Here is a 21,634-nt window from a genome sequence, read left to right on the forward strand (position 1 = left end):
ACGCTCCCAGATATTTTGTATATTTTGGCACATGCTTTGAAGTAAAAAATCTGTCTATATCGTTCTGGGAGAAAAAGCTATCTTTTGTTGACCTTTTGAAACCATTTACTATAGACTGACTGTAACAACAGAAATGTAGAGAGAAGCCTTAGGGTCAGGCATCTGGTGGGGTTTAGAAATGATAATGAAGCATGGAGTTCAGATAACTGTTGTCCTGTTTGTAAAAAAAGGCTTCAACACACTTTTATGGCAGAGGGGTGAATGGGTTCAGCTCCTTAATTTGCAAAGACATGCATACCAAGTATAGAGAGAACTGTATACTGTACTGTATCGTTAACTCTACTTCCTTGCTGCAGGGGCTCTTATTATCTGTCTGCTTCCAGAGCCAACTTTAAGATGTGGCCTACTTTAAGCCACAATTACCTTTTTTCAAAATGCCCCCACAATATAGCCACAGGCAGATTTACAGCATGGGTATCTAGAATTCACATAGACAAAAATGGACTAGGGCCATTTCCATCATGCGCAATCAAGTGGAAATGGTAAATGAGGTGTGAAGGGACTATGCGCCCTCCATGATCACCATCTTGGTGAGTTGATTGGGTAACATCATCAGGCCAGTTGCAGCATCTGGGCCGGGACACTTTCCCCAGCACCGTCCAGGGCTCCTCCAGGTCTGTTGATCAGCACCAGAGGGAGCAGGACAGATGGTGGTAAACACTTCAAGCTGTTCTGCAAACTGCACTCCCAAATATCCTTTCTGCTGCAGTCTGGCAGGGTCACCTCAACACTCTGCAGCGTTGCACAACCACCTTACATGTCCAACATGTGAACACGTGGCATGTTTTTCTGCTTGTTTTGACAGTTCTGCACACATTTTATGGAACATAATCATTTCCCTTTGGGCTGTTTTTATTGCGATCCAGTGTCAGTGATACAGCCTTTGAAGTCACCCAGTATGTCATATTTATCCAAATAATAAAATCATCTAATCAGCCAGAATAATAAACACAAACCTCACACCATTTATTTCTTTTGGAGCTTTCAAGTGTGAAGAGATTATTGTCCTGCCAAATTAATGAATTGCACGGGGCTTCAAATTAACAAGGTAATCCCGGAACTTTACAACTCTATTAGCTGGTCGTCTAAGTGGGAGCACACTCTCCCGCCCCCCCTCACATAATAGTTGCCAACTAGATGCACAGCCTTGACTTGACTGACTGATCTGTGGCAGCTTCTAGTGCCGTATGTTGCCAGGCGACAGATTGGAAAGGTATGCATTGCCTTTCTAAGGGTATGTTACTGATACATTTTTTGGGACCATCAATGGACCCGCTGCAGTTCGACTACCAGCCTGCCATCGGGGTGGATGGCGCCGTCATCTACCTGCTGCAGAGGTCCCTCTCCCACCTGGAGAAGGCTGGGGGGGGGCACTGTGAGGATCATGTTCTTTGATTTCTCCAGTGCCTTCAACACCATCCAGCCCCCACTCCTGGGGGACAAGCTGCAGCTCTCGGGGGTGGATCACCACCTCACCTCCTGGATCCTGGACTACCTCACCAACCGCCCACAGTACGTGAGGACCAGGGAGTGTCAATCAGACACCATCATCCGCAATACGGGGGCCCCCCAGGGGACGGTGCTGGCACCGTTTCTCTTCACCCTCCACACTGCAGACTTCACCCACAACACTGCAACCTGTCACCTGCAGAAGTTCTCTGACGACTCCGCCATCGTTGGCCTCATCACCAACGAGGACGGCAGGGAGTACAGGGAGCTGACGCAGGACTTCACCCTCTGGTGCCAGAGGAACCACCTCCAGCTCAACGAAGCGAAGACCAAGGAACTGGTGGTGGATTTCAGACGGCGCCAACACTCCCCCCCGACACCAGTGAACATCCAGGGAGCGGACATTGAGATTGTGAAATCTTACAAATACCTGGGTGTTCATCTGAAAAATAAACTGGACTGGACTGATAATGCTGCTGCTCTGTACAAGAAGAAACAGAGCAGACTCTTTCTGCTGAGGAGACTGAGGTCTTTCTGGGTGCAGGGGGCACTCCTTCAGACCTTCTTTGACTCTGTTGTGGCATCAGCCATTTTTTTTGCCAAGCTGTCCTCCCTGCTGGACAATATGTCCCACCCCCTCCAGGACACCCTGTCCTCACTGTGCAGCACCTTCAGTGACAGGCTGCTGCACCCCACCTGTCACACGGAGAGATACCGCAGGTCCTTCCTTCCTGCAGCGGTCAGACTTTACAACCAGCACTGCCCCTAGTAGACCCTCCTACACACACCACAACATAGACTATAACACCCCTTGCTGCTAAATACAAACCAACTTTGTGCAATATGTGCGATATGTGCAATATATATATATATATGCCATTAATAACTGCGTAATTTATACCTGGCCACTAAATCAATATATATATGCCGTTAATAACTGTGTAATTTATACCTGGCTGCTAAACCCTTGTTACTGTTACAAGGTATGTATCTTGTATTTTGTAAATTGTGTAACTTGCTGCTGTTAAATACCGTCAAACTACAGTATGTGCAATATGTGCTTTATGTGCAATATATACTTTATATACATATGCCATCTTTAATAACTGTAATATATACCGGGCTGCTAAATCCTAAGAACTGCTACAGGATTTGATTTGTAGATTTGATACAAAGCTCTTTCCTGCTGTAACGCTGCACATGTCCCCTGTGTGGGACTAATAAAGGTATTCTGATTCTGATTGGATATTTTCTATGTGTTTAACGTCTTTGTATTTGTCTTATATTATAGTTTGTGATGCATTCTGTGAGCGTTCTAACGGCTAGATTAGGTAACCCGGGTCGACTTAGTTGAAAACAACCATTGTGTGAAAGCTTGGCAGGAGTCAGGCTTGTTTGGGTTAGTGAAGCCAGATAACGGAAATATACCCTGGGTTTGTGGAACTGGCTTTGTAGCACAGGCGTCAGCCTTTTGTTCACAGTTCTGGTTTAAAATAAACAAAAGGAAATAAGAAAAAATATGAAGGTCATTCTGACCTCAGCTCATAGATGGTAGATTCATGAAACATGGTCAGGGATACATGATTCACATTTTTGAAAAGTACAGCAGGACATTTATGTTCAAATAAAGGCCTTCTGTCAAATAGCATTTATTTAGTATTGTTGCTTTCATCTCTTTCGTGTTGTAGATAGAGAAATGTGATTTAAAGTTTAAGAAAGTTTGTGAAAAGGAACTTTGAATAAACTTCCAAAAGATTGGTAGACACAATAGAGACAGATAAGAAAACTGAGCCTAACTTTTATTATCTAGTGTGGGTCAGCACATATTGGATCCTACGTGTCTGACAACACAACAGGGTATAACTCATATTAGACACCCTATACCGCATATAACTTGTTTCTTTAGAACCCAACACTTCCCTATTGCAGACTTTCTTTTCCCAGGCTGAGATAACCCTGTTAATGTCTGGGAATTATTTCCAGAGCCAGGCTATATACAACTGTTTTCAAATGCTAAGCAGTGCTCCTTGCCAAGATTACAATTATCTTAATTGTGTCAATTGGTGGTGTGTTTAATGTCTAATTACATTTAAACGAACACTACTGAAAGATTGTTGATTTTTGTCCAGGCCCCCTTAAAAGTAAATGTTAAAATAACTTCATATAATTGTTTTCTTGCAGTAAAAATGGTCCCATATCAAAGATAGATCTGAGTGTGTCATACCCCATAGTTCTCGAAGATGTCTAAAGCGTCAGTTGTTGTAGATAAAACAGGCGATGCAAAACACCATTAACTCGATGGGCATTTGGTTATTTCTGCTCACCTTTTTTCCTGTTGAAGGCGCGGTTCATAGTGGAAAATGTGCGTCTCCGAGGTGCCTCCGGAGTGTCTGCCTATATTCCACCTGGAAAAGCAGCAGGAAGAAAATGAGTTAAAAATGGCTTTGACCTCAGGCCTTCACTAAAAAGACCGAATGTCTGAACACATAGTGTTTTGCGTACAAAACAGAGTGAGGCAATGTTTAGCTTGTCAGAATATGTTCCCATTTAACTCCAAAACCATTTACATTACAGTTGTTTACCACTGGACAACATCACACTAATCATCTGTGAAGAATGTATTTCAAATATGGTGATATAGGCAAGTCATGTGTTTTGCACTGTAAAATGTAACATTATTTTATGATCATTTAATCAGCAGTAGGGTATATCTTTCCGTCAATGTGATGTTTGACCTTCAGTGTAACCTTTATAAGCAACATTGGCATTTAGTACACTATTATTCTACTTGCACTTACAGAGAACAAATAAAGTAAAAGATGAATGTGGGCTGTGTTCATGTTCAGTGTTTCTTCTTTATTTAAAATGAACTGTATTCATAGCAGTGCTTTTGCCTTTAAACAAAAACGGGTACATTACATTGACACTGTATTACCAAAGAATAAGCCATTTCCTTAATAAATATAAAACCTCTGCCTCAACAGCTTATCCAAAATGAGACACTTTCACGTATATTCCCCATGAGAGTTCAGAGGACTGCAAGGACCAAGTGTCTAGTGAACAAGGTAGCTGTCAGCGGGCTCCACAATCAACATCCTTTACTCTGTTACCGTGCACGAATATGCAAAGATTACCGCATACCAGATATTTCAATCTTTGCCTTTGCAAATGAATTAACTTGCCCCATGGCAATTTTGAAAATGAATTGAATTCTTCCATCTTTGGCATTTTCCATTTTTCAAGGGAAGCCTGAGAGATTACAAGATGTTAGTAAATTGAATGACACATCCTGCCTTGGAAACAACTGACAACATGCATCCCAAGATAAACGGCTCCACATTTTGAAACAAGATATGATTTATGAAAACGGTGGTAGCTTATATTCTGGAAAATACATTACATTTAGACATAAGATAATAAAGAGTCCATATTTCTGCCTTATACTCAAATTAAACCAGGATCATACCAACCTTCAACATGTTTTAAAACTTGAAGGGAAGTCATTTTAAAATCAAAGTTTTAGATTAATTGTATTAAAACGTGTGTGAATCCCCCAGTCAGAGCTGGTTGATGTGGTCAGGGAAAGGGACGTTTGGGGCTCTCTGCTGGAATTGCTACCTACGTGACCCGACCACGGATGAGCGGGAGAAGATCGATGGAAGGATGGACAACTTCGGAAAAACAAACCAATAGGCTAAACAGGCATCGTCCAGAGGGATTTAAACGAGGGTTGGGTCTGGAGTTAGGGGTAGGATAAGTAGGGCTTCCAACCATTGATTGATTGATTGATTGATTGAAAATTGTATTAACAGATTGCAGAATGGGTACAATCAGAGTTGGGTGTAACGCGTTACTGTAATAATATGACTTTGTCGGTAACGGAGTAGTGTAACGCGCTACTTTTATAATCCAGTAATCACACTACAGTTACTAACATTGCCCCGACACGCGTTACTTCGTTACTTTCTAAAATCAGTCATAATCAAACCTCAACAAACACCTGCAAGGAACACATGCTAGGTGAAGCTAACGCACATAGCTGTTGTTTATTTATATCACACACGTAGTCTGTTCTTCTTCTCTGTTTTCCGGTTGTTGCTTGTTTTGAATGACGAATACACACTACCGCTGCCTGCTGGTAAGGAGAGTTATTGCCACTCACGCATGCGCAGTTCGTACGTGCTCGGCTGAAGTCTGGCTCCAGTGCAACACATGGCCAACACGCAGGAGAACACGGTCAGGAGACAGAGGACAGCCATGGTCAGATAGGAAAACATTCAGGAGCTATCTGGATCAGTCTTATGCGACAATGGAAACTGAACTAAAGAGAACATTTGAAACTTTAGCAGTCTGCGTGATCTGCCTGTAGGGAGGGGCGGGCCGGCCCTGCGAGTAAAGTAACGAGTACAGTAACGAGTAAAGTAACGAATTACTTTATGTAGATAGTAACGAAGTAGTGTAATATATTACTTTTTTAAAAAGTAATATGTAATATGTAATATATTACTTTTTTTTAGTAACGACCCCATCTCTGGGTACAATACAGTACAGCTCAATACACATAATTGTTAAGGGGATGCAGACCAGAGAAATACTTTCGTCTTGTTTACATCAGGGTCCCCCATTTCAATTAATCATAACATATATGACATACATGACATACAAATAGACAGTGCTGTTACATCTAGACATTTATGACATACCAGATCTACAAATATACAGTACTGTTTGTGAGTACAAAAACAGTCTAAAAAGAGAGCATATACATTGGGGGGGGGGGGGAACTGTATATTATAGGGGGTTAGGTTTGGACATTTACAGGGGCCAGTTTCAAATTGCAGTCTCCCGTAGGTGCTCTTTTAGAGAGGTTTTGAAGGTGGGTAGTAATTCACATTCCTTTACAGCTGTGGGTAGGGCGTTCCACATTGTTGTGGCATAATTACGAAATGTGTTTCGTCCCTTGTTTGAGGAAAATCTGGGTTTAACATAATTTGTGGAGCTCCCTCTGGTGTTGTGGTCGTGGTATTCACTGACCTTTGGGAAGCATTTTGACATGTACATGGGTACCTTAGTGGTGTAGTGTATCTTGTAGACCAGGCCCCATTGCAAGTTGCTGTACTCTGTCGTCTACTCTAAGCCATCCTAGGTTGTCAAAGTGGGCAGGGGTGAGGTGGGTTCTAGTAGTAAGGTCAAGCAGTAGTCTGACCAGTTTGTTTTGTGATGATTGTAATTTTGTTTTTAGCGCTTTTGAGGTGCTTTGGTACCATGAGGTGCAAGCATAGTCGTAGTACCCTTGAATGAGTGCTCCTGCCAGAGTCTTCAGGGTATTCTTGTGTACCAGAGAGGAGATCCGGTACAAGAATCTAGTTCGTTGGTTGACTTTTTTGATTACATTGGATGCCATTTTGTCACAGGAGAGATTTGCCTCTAGTATGGAACCTAGGTATGCAATTTCATCTTTCCTTGTGACAATATTGTCACCCACTGTAACTGAGAAGCCGTCGGTCTCGCTGAGTTTGTTTTTTTAACCGAAGAGAATGGACTCTGTTTTACCCAGGTGTAATGATAGTCTGTTATCGGCGAGCCAGGTGCAGATTCTGCCGAGTTCCGAGCTGAGGGTTTTTTCAACCTGCAACTTGCTCCTGCCAGAAACCAGCAGGGCTGAGTCGTCCGCGAACAGGAACAAGTTGCAGTCACAAGCTGACGACATGTAATTTGCATAAATTAGGAACAGTAACGGTCCTAGTATGCTTCCTTGTGGAACACCACAGCTCACTGGGAGGGGGGGGGGGGGGCAGAGTACCGTTCACCTCCACCATCTGTTCTCTCCCCTCCAGGTAGGATCCAGCTCACCGATAGACTATCAAAACCAATTGCTTTAAGTGTGTCAATCAGAATGGAGTGATTGACAGTGTCGAAGGCCTTTTGTAGGTCCAGCATGACCATGCCGTAGTATTTTCCCGCATCCACCTCTTGTTTGATGTGGTCTTTCAAATAGAGAAGGCATGTGTCGGTGGAGTGGGATGTTCTGAAGCCAGATTGGAATTCATAAATTCGTATACTATTTTTTCCATGACTTTCGAGATGGAGGTAAGAATAGAAACAGGGCGGTAGTTGCCTGAGTCCAATTTGCTGCCCTTTTTGTGCAGGGCGGTTACTCTCGCAATTTTGAAGTCTTTTGGGTACGTGTCCCTGTTTTATGGAGACCATAAGCCTAACAATCACCAATTATACTTGGGTTTGCGCAGGTGTGTTTTCTAAAAGCACAGGGGGCAGTGGTTTCACCACTCCCTCTTTAAAGCAAATGGACCAATTCACGATTATTAGGCAGAAGAAAATGGCAAGAAGCAACAAAAGCACCATACTCAAAAACTGTGGAAAATATGAGCCAACTGCTTGCAATTTCCTCCTCTCAAATGCAGGTAAAAGCCAAGTCTTAACAATTCACTTTTCTGACTAAAACATTTGGAATTTAGCTTGGCAGGGACTCTTTGAGGAACTGAGCTTGACCTACTCCCTCAGGCACAAACAAAATTGAAATAAATCCGGATGCAGAAGTTAAGACATAAATTAATGTTTAAAAAGGTTTATTTGAGCAGTCGGAAGTGCCAAAGCAAAAGGCCCACTTGCCAGTACATTGTCTAGCCTCCATCAGGGGCGGACTGGGACAAAATATCAGCCCGGGAAACTCGACCGGCCGAAATCTGTACCGCTAGTCAATTGTCAACAGGGGGGGAGGGCGTGCTAGTGAATTGTCCGACCGGCCCACTTCGGTACCGGCCCACCGGGAAAACTCCCGGTATTCCCAATGGCCAGTCCGCCCCTGCCCTCCATACAAACAACAACAGTCAGTAAGCATGTCAGCTCTCCATCTTGCATCAGAAAACACCGTTTTTATGTAATGTATTGGGCCCATTGGAAAATTGAATTGTATGGAATGAGACTACATTTCAGATTATTTATTTTGTATCCTTCCTCTCATTGGGTGGCAGCTTCTCACAATAATCTTTGCTTGTTACATCATCTGCCACTGCAACAAATGCTAAGGGAGTATATTCTGCGTAGTGCCTTTTGTGATGCTCAACTGCAATTATGAGTGCAATTAAAAAAATTAACAATTTTTTAACGGCAATTTTCTACCAGTAGTCGTTGGGGCTGAAAAATAAGCGATAAAAACTGAAGTATGTGGAAACAAATTTCTTAAAAGGGGAAGGAAAAACATCTTAGCTGCAGAATGAAAGCTTTAGCGCAAGTTCAATAAGGAAGACCTAACACGAGTCACTTACACGTCACTCGATGGCTCCCTTCCCCCCTCATTAAATACGAGGGCATCACCCCGCAGCAGCCAATTGCTGCACAGGCTAAATTCCTTAAATGCCTGCTCTTCCTCCCTGTCAGTCGTCATTGCAGATGATCACACGCAACCCGCCTCCACCCCTCTCGCCTCCAGTCTCCTCCAGGACAAAGCTAAACCTTCCTTCTTCAGACCGGTCTCACCTACTCATCACCACCACCAGTGTCTAGACCCCGGGGATTTCATCGGAGCGGTGCTTTCCCTCTTGAATGATTATCCTGCAAACCGGGGCCTAATCGCCAAACACCATTCCATTCTCCTGTTGTATTATCATGGCAATCATTTCATTCATATGACGTGTAAACAATAAATATGTAATTCTTACATCACGTCTCTCCGGTTTGAACTGTACATAATAAGACATATAATAATATACGACATATGATTGAGGAACATAGTTTGCAGATACAATGTATGTGGTTTTTCACAGTAAGGGGGTATTTTAATGCAACAGAGGCCCTGCAAAGGGCTGGAGAAAAAGTTAAATGGAACAAGCTTCAGGGTGGAGACTGGGACATTCCTCAGTCTGCCAAAACAGCATATCTCTGCTGCTCAAAAAGACAACTTGTGGTTCTTATTTACAGGTTTAACATGCTGCTGTTGGCATGGGCCGGTGAACAGGGACACTGCTATTGTTTACATTTCACCAAAGCTATCGAGGGTGGAATTCTGCACACCTGAGCACCAAACACTCTTCTGTATCTGGACAGACAAATGAAGACCTTGGCAGTGGTGGCCTTGGTATTTTAGAGAACCAGCTTTTTGGATTTAAGTGCACTGCTGCGTTCCACTTCAAAGCAAACATAGCAATCATTGGCTGAAAATGTAGAACCGTATTAAGAAAATACAGCTTTTCTGCAACGGGTTCTGGTGGCATAATGGTTAATGTTTTTATTAAAACCTGGGGAAAAATTCCAAAAGAAGGTTTTTTGTGGCAGGGGATTTAGACTGCCTCTCTTCATTCCCATGAGGAACATAATACAAAATATGTTTAACCAAGTGCAGCACTTTAGAGGTGTGGTACACCTTGAATGTAGCTTAAATAAGCCTTTAAATACATTCCCACAGGGGCTGCGTTTCAGAATATAAAAAATAAATGGCATAAGGCATGTTTGACAGCTTGCATTCACCAAGTTAAACTGGTGGCAACACCCAAAGGATTGGAAATTGATCAGGCTTTTATTTCCAATACGGAATTACAAAAAATAATTCCTTTTATTGGCCCCAATCCTGATCCTGTGGATTGGCACCATTAAGAGCTTATCGTTCTTAAAGTTAAAACTGGTCCAGCCACGGACACAGCCTGGCTACCTTCCTGTTGGTGTGTGTACTGTGGTGTAATGCATTGCCTCGCCTGACACCTGACTGTGATGTCACTCATTTTGATTGGCAGCTGCACTGTTTGGCCTGTTTTAATAGCTTCCTGTTTGGTGAATCAACAGCACCCCCTTCGGAGGGCTGTCGACCCCGGCACACACACACACACACACACACACACACACACACACACACACACACACACACACACACACACACACACACACACACACACACACACACACACACACACACACACACACACACACACACACACACACACACACACACACACACACACACACACACACACACACACACACACACACACACACACACACACCCAGACTTAACACTGAGCTGCAAACTTCCTCAGTCTCCTTGCGATGTTTGCCAGCTCCAGTGGGAGTACCAGGTTAAGTCTGCTCAGCTCTTCACTAGAACATATTGTATATAGAACAAATGGGTTTAAAGTCTGTCAACAGTCCATACCTGGCTCTCCACATGAGTCATTTTAAGATTTATGCCACGATTAAATGCTACTTAAAATCACAGAATGGGATAACACAGGAACCAGAACAGAGTCAGGCAAAAAAAGAAAAAAAAAACTCAAAAGCTTGGAAAATAACTTTAAAACGCATTATTTAGGTATGAAAACAACTAAAGATATATACAATATTTGTTCTGAACTGTATTTCTGAACTTTTGTTTTCAAAATAATGGAAAATATGTGTCACTCACTTTAATATTATCCTCTTAAATGCAAAGCGAAATCCATGTCTAACAGTTTACCTTCAGTGACTCAAACATTAGGAATTTAGCTTGGGAAAGACTTTTTCTGGTAATGAATGCGACCTACAATGACCCTGTTGAGTCAACTCCCCGAAGCCTAAACAACAAGTTTAGTTTAAATCTGAATGCACAAGTTGGAAATAATCAAAGTTTAAAAAGACTCATTTTAAAAATGAATGAACGGAAAAAGAGAAAAGCTAAAAGTTAACGTCCCATTTCTAAACGCCTCTCAGCCAGTCACTAATCTGACCCATATGCAGTAACAGGCAGCGGGCTTTCACCATGGAATAGAAGCAGAGCATTCACTGTGGTCCCAACATAAAGCCTCAGAGAAAGAAGAAAATAGACAAAGATCCTTTGTTGTCTTCACTTCGCTTTCACTCAGGCTCTGGAATCTTGCTGGCTAAGCATTTCACATCGCGATCCGTTTATGAATTTAGTCCCAGTCAGAATTCCTCAGTTGACACGACCGTGGTGTCTAATCCAAAAGCCAGGCTCTCGCTCTCACAAGCCTTACGCTTCTGCAGATCAAATACAGCACCCTGACATGGTTTATCTCCCCGCTCCCCTTTACAGGAAGGAGACAGACAAGATCTATGGAGACAAACGTGCAAACAACAACAGAGCTCAGATAAAAAGCTACTTACTTGCCGTCAAACCGGAGAGGAATAGTGAGGAGGAAGTTCCAGCGGATCTTAATAGTTTTCAGCTGTGGGCCAGATGGTGCTACACTAAGCACTGCAGCAAGGAGAGATGATGGGGTTTGCAAACTCAACAAGATGTTTTTGCCTCGACACATGATACTTGACTTCAAACCCCGACTTCCTCCGCCCACAGTCAGTCCATAAGGATTCTTTTTTGGAGTTGTGCAAAAGAAAAAAGAGACCCCTTTGGACAGGAAGAGTTGCACTGAGACGCACCGAGGCAGAGCCAGGAGGTTCAAGTCTGACCCTTTGGCTTCAGAGTGATTCATCTTCACACTATGCACGCCGGCTACGACCTTAGGTCAGCACCTTGGCATCTATCAACATAGCGTTACAGCCAAAACATTATGAAGCAGAAGTCACGAAACCTCCCCAACATGAGGGTGAAGGACAACCTAATGACACCCTTTCCTCTCCCACTGCACTCGGAACACATCCAAGGATCAACAGGCTGCAGCCCGGCCACCTGTATTGGTGTTATACAACTTCCAAATGTGACGCTAGATTGCCGTTTTATCACAAGAGTCTGGGAAGCCTCAAAGTAAAGAGCAGAGGGCAGGGGGGTCCAGAAATAACCCGCACTGTTGGAGCTGAAAAACACCGAAAAGTCCAATTACTTCGCTCATGGAGGGCACAATGAAGAGTTTTTTTATGCAATTGTCGTGTCCTTTGGGTCCAATTAGTATGCCTGACACGGCATCCTCACGGGCACGTAGGTGTTTCAATTGAATTGATTACTTTAAATGGCAATTTTAATTGAAATAAATGTCACTATTATCGCCAAAAGAGGCAACACAATAGTGATGGAGCCCATGGCCCTCTCATGGATGTATTCTATTGAAACAGTTCAAATATGATACACTAATAGCCTGCTGTTGGCAAGGAATAACACCTTCATTGTAATGATGTTCCAAATATGTAATGAGGTCTAAAAGATAATAAAGTACATTAAACATACAATGGTCGTGGTGTTAGTATTTATAACAAGGTAAAACTGTTGGACACTGATCTATTAGATAGTCTTAAGTTGCATTGACATGATATGCAAAACGGCTCAGCGCTGGCACCAACCAATCAGAGGAGAGAACCTTGGCTGAGTGCCGACTCAACTGTGAACCTACAACAGTATACACATTACGTATTATGTCATCTTTATATACTATGTGTGACGCACCTAAGTGGCTTTTGTGAAAGGTTACTGATGTTTAAAGTATTTCATTGCACCAGTGATAAATGAGTTACTGTGTAACTAAAAAAGGGTTTGTACTATAATAAGCTTTTGATGTTGTTGTATTTTGTAAATTGCTGTTTTTTTCGTGAATGCAATTAATACAGAACGTTTTCACTCCACTTTCACTCTAAAAGTTGCACTCTTGTAAATATTTCCCATTTCTCAGGGCGTAACATTTGCAGTATTACAAACTGGTTTACACCAACAAAAACGTTAGCTATGCAAACAATTCTGAAAATTCCACACTCGTGTATCAACAAAAACATTTGAGACGAGTAAACAAGAAGCACAATTACATTGTTTTCAATCAACAATAATTTCTAAATCATTTTCCACTTATTTATTTATTAATTTCCATTTGTATTCTTTTCTTTCGTGTTTGTTTCCTTTGTAATGGCTTTGTATATAGATTTGGATGACAATGGAAACAAATATATAAAGACAAAAGTGTGATTATGTTTTTGAAATAAAATTGAGATAAATACTAAGTTAAAAAAAAGATATAATAATTTATAAATCTAGACTGAATGCTTGCCACTTTAAGGAGGGGACATTTTTGAAGAGTTTAAAACAGTCTTTTAAAGATTGTAATAGAGAGGTGACGTCCCTCCCCTTCCGGGGACCTCCAAGGGACCTTATTTAGGAACAAGTATGTATTGAAGTCAATGGAGAGAGAAAACGTATCTCTCCATCCCGTTTGAATTGTGCCATGAATTACACTATGATGTTTGTCAATCTTAAATAATAATTTCCATGTCACAAAAGTCGCAGTTTGTCGTAAAACTGTTGAAATATAAGACTATGAAAAATCCCGGTCCCGCATGCTGACTCTTACGAACCGACTAACTCCCCGTGTGTGTATGCACAGCTCTCAACGTGCCCAGACTTGTAGTGATGTTCTCCTCGTTTAATACTTTTCGCCTCATTCTGAAAGAAAGAGGTGAAATGTGCCAACGTGACGGCCGTCTTGGTGTTGGTGCGAGACGGGAGATGCAGCTCATTGAGTGGTTTCACACAAAAATATGTGTTACTTTACGACACATTTTTATTTTTTTGACTTGCAAAATTATCTTTTAAATTGACAAACATCATATGTGTAATTCGTGGAAGAATTCAAACGGGATCGAAAGATAATCTTCCTCTCTCCATTGAATTCAATACATACTTTTTCCGAAATAAGGTCCCATGGAGTTCCCCCGGAAGGGGAGGGACTTCACCTCTCTATAGGTATTTTATAAAAAATGTAACTACACAAGAACAACATTTGTGTTAAGGATTGTCATTGAGAAAAGACAAAAAGATTGTTAATAAACGTTTTAATTGACAAATAGCTCACATGTCTTGATACAATTGTCAGAGGCGCACAGCTGTCTGGCAGAAGTGGAATTTGAAATATTTGCATTGAGCTGGTTTTACAACAATGTGTACATTCATGCAAATATAATGAGCGTAGTCCAGACCCAGTTGAATTCATGTCTGCATTAGCATGGATGTGACTGCATGAGTGTGCTGTGTACAGTAGTTTGCACTTCAAAGAGTGGCTGTAATATATTGTGTAGGTGACATTGGAGAATCATGTTTGGGGAAAATCTGCAAAAAAACTAAAAGAAAGACGAATTAGAAGGTAAACAAGGTCACACACAATTGCCAACCACTTCATAAAGGTCATTGGAAAGAGTGGAAGGCACTTCCTGTTCCTTAAATGGTCTGCGGTCTGGAGACTTAGCTTGGTCAGGGCCTTGGGTGGCGCTGTGTTTTTCCTGGCCAGGAGGCAGACCTTTGGTTGGGTTTTGCATGAGAGAGCATTTAGAGCTGGGAGGGTCTCTGGATTTCTCTGGCTGTTCTGTTCACGCTTTATTTTTCTATGTTTTTTTTTTTGCACTGCCCTGTATCATTTCATGTTTTACGTCTTGTATTAACAGCTGCGGTGGGATGAGGGAAGTGGCTGGCCAAGACAATTTCCGGGAAAGTGGGGCCGCGGACAGAACTGGGGGGTAGAAAGAAGGAACAAATGTGCTCCATATACAGATGAAGTGGAGACATTGTACAAGGGAACACGGGGATGTTAGCCTTTGCAGACCATTTACGTGCACACAAAGCTATTTAACACTCGACAGGAAAGGGCTAACCCTAAAAGCAAATAGGGCCTCTTTAAGTAAAATATATCTTATTGATATTTATTGGCATTGTTTTATATTGAGGTAATCAACTGAAAGTAATAAGTATAAATAAGGTTATACTTGTATATTGTGATCCTTAGAGAAGGTTACTGATTTCACATGTAACTAGTAGTTGTAACGGAATACATTATTAGTATACATTATCAGTATCCCTCCAAACGGTGATAATACAGCAGCGTGTGGTTGGATGAACCACAGTGCACTTCAAGTATGAGACAATGGTTACCCTTCCTGACACGTCTCTCATGTGTTCATCATCTGAATTTGATGCGGTCTTATGAGTGCAAACAATAGAAACAAGTTGAAGATTGCAGTTAGCATGACAGACACAACAACTGCAACGCATCTAGGTCAACTGTTGAAAACTATTTGAATGAGTCATCTTTCCAGACTTTGTTTGGTAACTAGGCTACGGCATCATATTTTATCATTGTGTATGGTAAGCAAAATGTACAAGGACACAAAGTCAGCTTTAAAGGTCCCCTAATATTCTGTTTTTCATCAATATACCAAACGGATCATTGCAGCATCCCATAATCCCCTCTGTTTCAGCCCATCTTTTTTCCTGAAACTTTCAGCATCTCTTTACACAGAGGTATTTTATACATGTTTATGTATAAAATACATGAACAAGTGGATTGTGCATGATAGGTCCCCTTTAATAGTGTTATAGTGAACAATAGCATAACTAACTACACAGAATATACATCTTTATCTTCTTTCCGCACCAATGTTTACTGTCCTTATAGTTTACACGTTTACACAACTTCAGAAGAATCCAATTATTTCACTCCTGGCTTGGATGTGTGTGTGGGGGTGGGGAGGGGGTGGAGAAGCAGGAATGTGCATCTCAATGAGAAGCGTCTCAGTGGATTTTCATTGAGATTTGCAGCCTCCACATGATTTGTGTTCCATCTAAGCAGTAATGCAAAGTAGCGGTGGTACAGACGGTGTATTTCCAGTTGGCATGGCGAGTCGAGAACGTCCCTGCACCACTCACTGCACCAACAGTTATTGTGACTGTGGCGTAGAGTAACAGCTATCATTTCTATCCAACACTACTGCTTTGAACACACTTAACCACATTACCACAGGCCAACGTTGTGATAAAAGGATTTACCGGTTCTTGAATCAGAGCCTCAAGTAGCAGGAAGGAAATGGGTTTACTTTTCTGGCTATACTGCGTAATAAAAAAAGTCATTCTTTGAACTCTAGATTTTGAGACCGGACTTTCGAAGCACTGTTTTATCCTTTTATCATTGTCAATGTCGTCTGTTCATCTTTGTAACAAGACTGAGTCGGAAGAACAAGCACAGTAATCCCGGCAAGTGGTCTCACAAAGCTTGTTATCAAATCATTCCCTGAAACTCAGATTTTTTAAACTTCAATCATAAAAGGCAGGATTTGTACAACTGCCAATCATGTGCAACATAAACACGGACAAGTGTATTGAAGATATGATCTAACTACATGGTCTGTGAAGCTGTATAATAATGGCTGACATGCTTATGTTCCGTAGACGTAATGTTTATTAGCACTTGAAATACTTGGCTCTATGAAACCTGATACTTATACTTATACTTATATGATTCTGTTTTCTTCAAGGTTGTGTCTTCCTGGTCGAACGTACTTATTGTAAGTCGCTTTGGATAAAAGCGTCAGCTAAATGTAATGTAATGTAATGTTTATTATGGACACCATTTTAATTTAGCGTGCATGCCAATACTTGCTAAGAAGCACTGAGCAAAAAGCACAACCAAGGCTGATTGGAGTGTCAATAGTTTTGAACGTAATTCATGCATTTAAATGTTATCTTATGATGACGCTTAAAGAGACAATCTATGTATCCATCCTTTACCAAATCTAAAATCAAACCATCCAATATTTGTCGAGCCCCATAACTAAAAATCTGAATTATTAAAAGGCTGATTTAGCTTGCATGATGCTAGCAGGTTGCTCAAACATAACACACATGTTCATGTCAGGGAAGCCTTTAAATGAGTACTAATACATAATATTACTCGATTCTTGATCTCTAATTCTTTGATCTCAAATTAGTGGCCTCAACCAAATATTGGAAGTATTGACTTCATTATATTTGTTCATAACCCATGTATACATTCCAAGTTATACAAGTTATACTACCATACCATTTATAAAGCCATACAAAGGATTGAGTATTTCCCAACGGATGTTAACACATACCTGGATATCCTTTTGTCTCCAGTTGTATTTAAAAGTATGCAACCAGGAATCTGTTCTTGCTATTCTTAACCACCATCCTCTGCACAACCGAAGAAAGGTCACATTGAACGAGCCGCCGAGAGAGCACAGACAGCCTAATGACAGTTCATCGCAATTACGCGCTACAGATTGCGACAGATATATGAGCCAGAGGGTCAACGGTGCAAAGTCATGACTAACTAGTACGTCCCAATTGTATGCACATGGCATGCAGCATACCCACTTTTTAAGGAGAGCTGCAGTACGTACTCAAAGTAGAAAAAGGCCATTTGGAACATACATGTAATACCTAGAGAAGTGCGAAGGGGAAACCACCAAAGTTAAAGTTGTTCTCGGGAAGTGTAGTGCCTCAAGCAGCCGCTAGACGGCTTCAAGAACATTATTATTTTGTTGAAGTCATAGGGAAACATCGTTAGAGAGTAAACATTTTCTACCGGAAGACATGAGGCTCTAATTTGCTACTTCAACAATCAGAATATTTTAAAAAGCTAGATCTTAAATATTTAGAGGCCCAGAAGCTTTTTATGTATAGGGTATTATGTATAACAGATACTACGGCTGCCAAACAAATGAGATTTGTATGGGCTATATCATGTACTGTAATGGCGGTAAGTACCACACTAGTATACTCAACTCATGTTTACAAGTAAAACATAATGTCACCTGGAGAGCAATCTATAGAATGTTCTCATTGTGAAAAAGCAGTGAGTTGTTGGTAGGCAAAGTGCATTGACTCTCATTTAAAACAGAAACACGTCACACAGATCAATTTGCCTCCAAACTGTAGAACATGAAAACTCAATAGGTCATGAACTGCCCTTTTTTCGCTGAATCTACACGAGGAAGCTAATTAAAAGAGACAAGCTAAGCAATATTATGAGACACAGGGTGTTCGTGTTGCCACTGCAGAGAAACACACTTGCTCTAGACAGCCCAAAAGGTCATATCATATCTGTCATGTTGTACTATTGGTATGGACTTCAGGTTTTCATCAACAGGAATACTGAAAACGCCAACTCATTCCACAGTGACCGAAGGAGTAGAAGGAGCCAACAGCAGCATTAGTCAAAGCTGAAGATTAGCTAGTTATTTGGTTACCTGATCTGGTTGCTTTAACCAGCTCAAGAGCAGTGAAAACTGAAAGAGATAAACAATTGTTTTAAGTTAAAGGGGACCTATCATGCAAAATGCACTTTTGTATGTGTTTTATACATAAATATGTGTCCCCGGTGTATCAGGGAACTCACGCAGCGTCAGAAAATAAAAACCTCTCTTTTTTCCTCCGTACCCAAATCGCTAAAAACGGGGCTTCTACGGAGCTGATCCAGATTTGCGTCCGATATGACGTAATATCGGAAATGTAGGCTGGCTTTACGCCCACAGCACTATCAGAAACGTTGCTATCAGCTATAAAGCTTTATACCCAAAATCAGCACTTTTGAAACAGGAAGTGAAATAGAGGGATATGAGGCATGGCTAGAATGGGTGATCTAGAACAGGTGATCTGTTTTGCACTTTTTTCGAGTGCAACTCAACGTTTTAGTTCTCTAACTCGTTGATGTAGACGCTTCTATAACTATGTATTACATACATTTAGGGTCAGTTAGGTACAAGTTGAGATGTCATGTGAGGAGAATGAACTAAAACACACTTCATTTATTTACATTTATTTGTAAATGACGGTCATGAATGTGTGTGAGAGATACAGACAGAATAAAGGCCAGGCATATATGTGTATGAAATGATGTGCCCTTTCATGCATTTGAGCCCCTTCCACATCCTCTGCACATTTCAAGAAGCAACATGCATAGTAAGATAATTACTTTTTTCAAATGTTTTGAACTGAGAGTTTGTGTGTGAGACACAATATTAATGATTGACAATAACTGGCCTCTGGTCTTAATACTGGTAGGAAAGGTTAAAGTCCATTTCTGTCAATATCATGGACTGTGACATTTATAGGAAATCTGGCTGAGCGGAGGTATATGTTTCTGTGAGAGGGCGTGTGTGTCTATGGGAGGGTGTGTGTGTGTGTCAATTATTGTTCATTTTTAGATTTTAATTTTGTATGTGTGAGAGATAGAGAGGAGCACACATAAAGGCTGAGAGCAAAAGAGAGAAGGAGAGAGAGAGGTCGGGGACATACACCCAGCATGTGTGCCTGTGTGTATGATGTGGCTCTTTGCAGTAACACAATAAAATGATTGGCTCTTTACCTCTGATTGGTTGGCCACCCCTGCCCTAACCCTAATCCTAAACCTAACCAAGTCTTCACCCTAAAATTAATGATTCCCCTCATGGGGACCTCCAATTCGTCCCCATAAGGGAGGCGACTCCCCACACGTGACTGTGTAAACATATTTAGGTCCCCACAAGTATAGTAATGCTAGGCCACACATACAGTGGGGCAAACAAGTCAGCCACCAATTGTGCAAGTTCTCCCACTTAAAAAGATGAGAGGCCTGTAATTTTCATCCTAGGTATACCTCAACTATGAGAGACAAAATGAGAAAAAAAATCCATATATTTGGTCAATAACAAAAGTTCATCTCAATACTTTGTTATATACCCTTTGTTGGCAATGACAGAGGTCAAACGTTTTCTGTAAGTCTTCACAATATTTTCAAACACTGTTGCTGGTATTTTGGCCCATTCCTCCATGCAGATCTCCTCTAGAGCAGTGCTGTTTTGGGGCTGTCGCTGGGCAACACAGACTTTCAACTCCCTCCAAAGATTTTCTATGGGGTTGAGATCTGGAGACTGGCTAGGCCACTCCAGGACCTTGAAATGCTTCTTACGAAGCCACTCGTTGCCCGGGCGGTGTGTTTGGGATCATTGTCATGCTGAAAGACCCAGCCACGTTTCATCTTCAATGCCCTTGCTGATGGAAGGAAGTTGTCACTCAAAATCTCACGATACATGGCCCCATTCATTCTTTCCTTTACACAGATCAGTCGTCCTGGTCCCTTTGCAGAAAAACAGCTCCAAAGCACGATGTTTCCACCCCCATGTTTCACAGTAGGTATGGTGTTCTTTGGATGCAACTCAGCATTCTTTCCCCTCCAAATACATCTAGTTGAGTTTTTACCAAAAAGTTCTATTTTGGTTTTATCTGACCATATGACATTCTCCCAATCCTCTTCTGGATCATCTAAATGCTCTCTAGCAAACTTCAGACGGGCCTGGACATGTACTGGCTTAAGCAGGGGGACACGTCTGGCACTGCAGGATTTGAGTCCCTGGTGGCGTAGTGTGTTACTGATGGCCCCTGCGAGATGGAGTTCATGACTTTATGAGCTGTTCATGAGCACTCATGAAACATTCATGAACAACTCATTATATGTTCACTTGTCATGTTCATGAACCAAAATTCTTAAAATGCTCATGAACCATTTTAAAGAGCAGTTCATGAAATGTTTATGAACATTGTTCATTCATATAAAGTTCCTGTTTTGCTCATGACAGACTTTTATGAGCAATGTATGAACTTTTCATGATCCAGCCAATCACAACATTATAATTAAAACCCCAAAAAGTTTGCATGAGTATTTCATGAACTTTTCATGACTATGAGCATTTCATGAATTTTGGATGATTGTGGCAAGTTCAGAATATTTTTGAATATTCATGAGCATTTTATGAACTTTTGATGATCAGTGTGATGTTTTTAAAGACCTCTTGAATATTCATCTACTATTTGAACATTTCTTTCTTTTTTAAAACTTTTAATCTTAAAACAAAACAATAGTGAATTTGAAACTGAACATTATCTGTATTTATTTTTGGTGACATTCATATCATTTTATGGTTTATCTGTTTGAGAAGCAGTACGAGTAAGTAGCGCCAAGGTGGAACCTTTGGCAGGTGAGCGGTGACATCTGGGTTACCTTAGGGGGGACACTTCCGCCCCCTCCTCAGAAGCAATCCAGACGATCAACCGGATCCTGTGTATAATTATTGCTGCTCCACTTTTCTGTTTTCTACAGGTCAGTACATAATGAAAATGATCGATGTTAACTTGTGTGAATTAGATATGATGTTGGAGATGTTTAGGAGAGTGTGTCAGAAGGTTTTGAGCATGTTTGACATAGTAACGGTATTTTAAAAATACTAAACTGCCTAAGATGCCATTTTCGCGGGCTTCAGCCGCCCCTGGGTAAATGTGACCTGAGCGAAGGCTCGCAGGCAGGTTAGCTGCTGCGCACGGGTAATATGTTTTGTTTACCTGAGTGCAGTCTTGCAGGCACATTGCCTTGTTTTTTGTTTATTAACATTGACAGTGTATTTTTGTGATCTCCATAAT

The 21,634-nt window shown here is 41.3% G+C and overlaps 1 protein-coding gene across 1 annotated transcript in view; it reads right to left on the reverse strand.

Annotated features, from left to right (window-relative positions):
* The window catches only part of LOC117466695 (PTB domain-containing engulfment adapter protein 1-like), a 62,716-nt gene extending 50,800 nt beyond the window's left edge, over window positions 1-11,916 (reverse strand). The window contains 2 exon segments of the mRNA XM_034110093.1: window positions 3,834-3,914; window positions 11,624-11,916. Coding sequence (XP_033965984.1) covers window positions 3,834-3,861 — 28 coding nt within the window. The 5' untranslated portion in view covers window positions 3,862-3,914; window positions 11,624-11,916.
* Between the last annotated feature and the right edge of the window lie 9,718 nt (window positions 11,917-21,634).

The sequence above is a fragment of the Pseudochaenichthys georgianus genome, chromosome 21 (genome assembly GCF_902827115.2).
Source record: "Pseudochaenichthys georgianus chromosome 21, fPseGeo1.2, whole genome shotgun sequence".
In the NCBI taxonomy this organism is placed as follows: Eukaryota; Metazoa; Chordata; class Actinopteri; order Perciformes; family Channichthyidae; genus Pseudochaenichthys; species Pseudochaenichthys georgianus.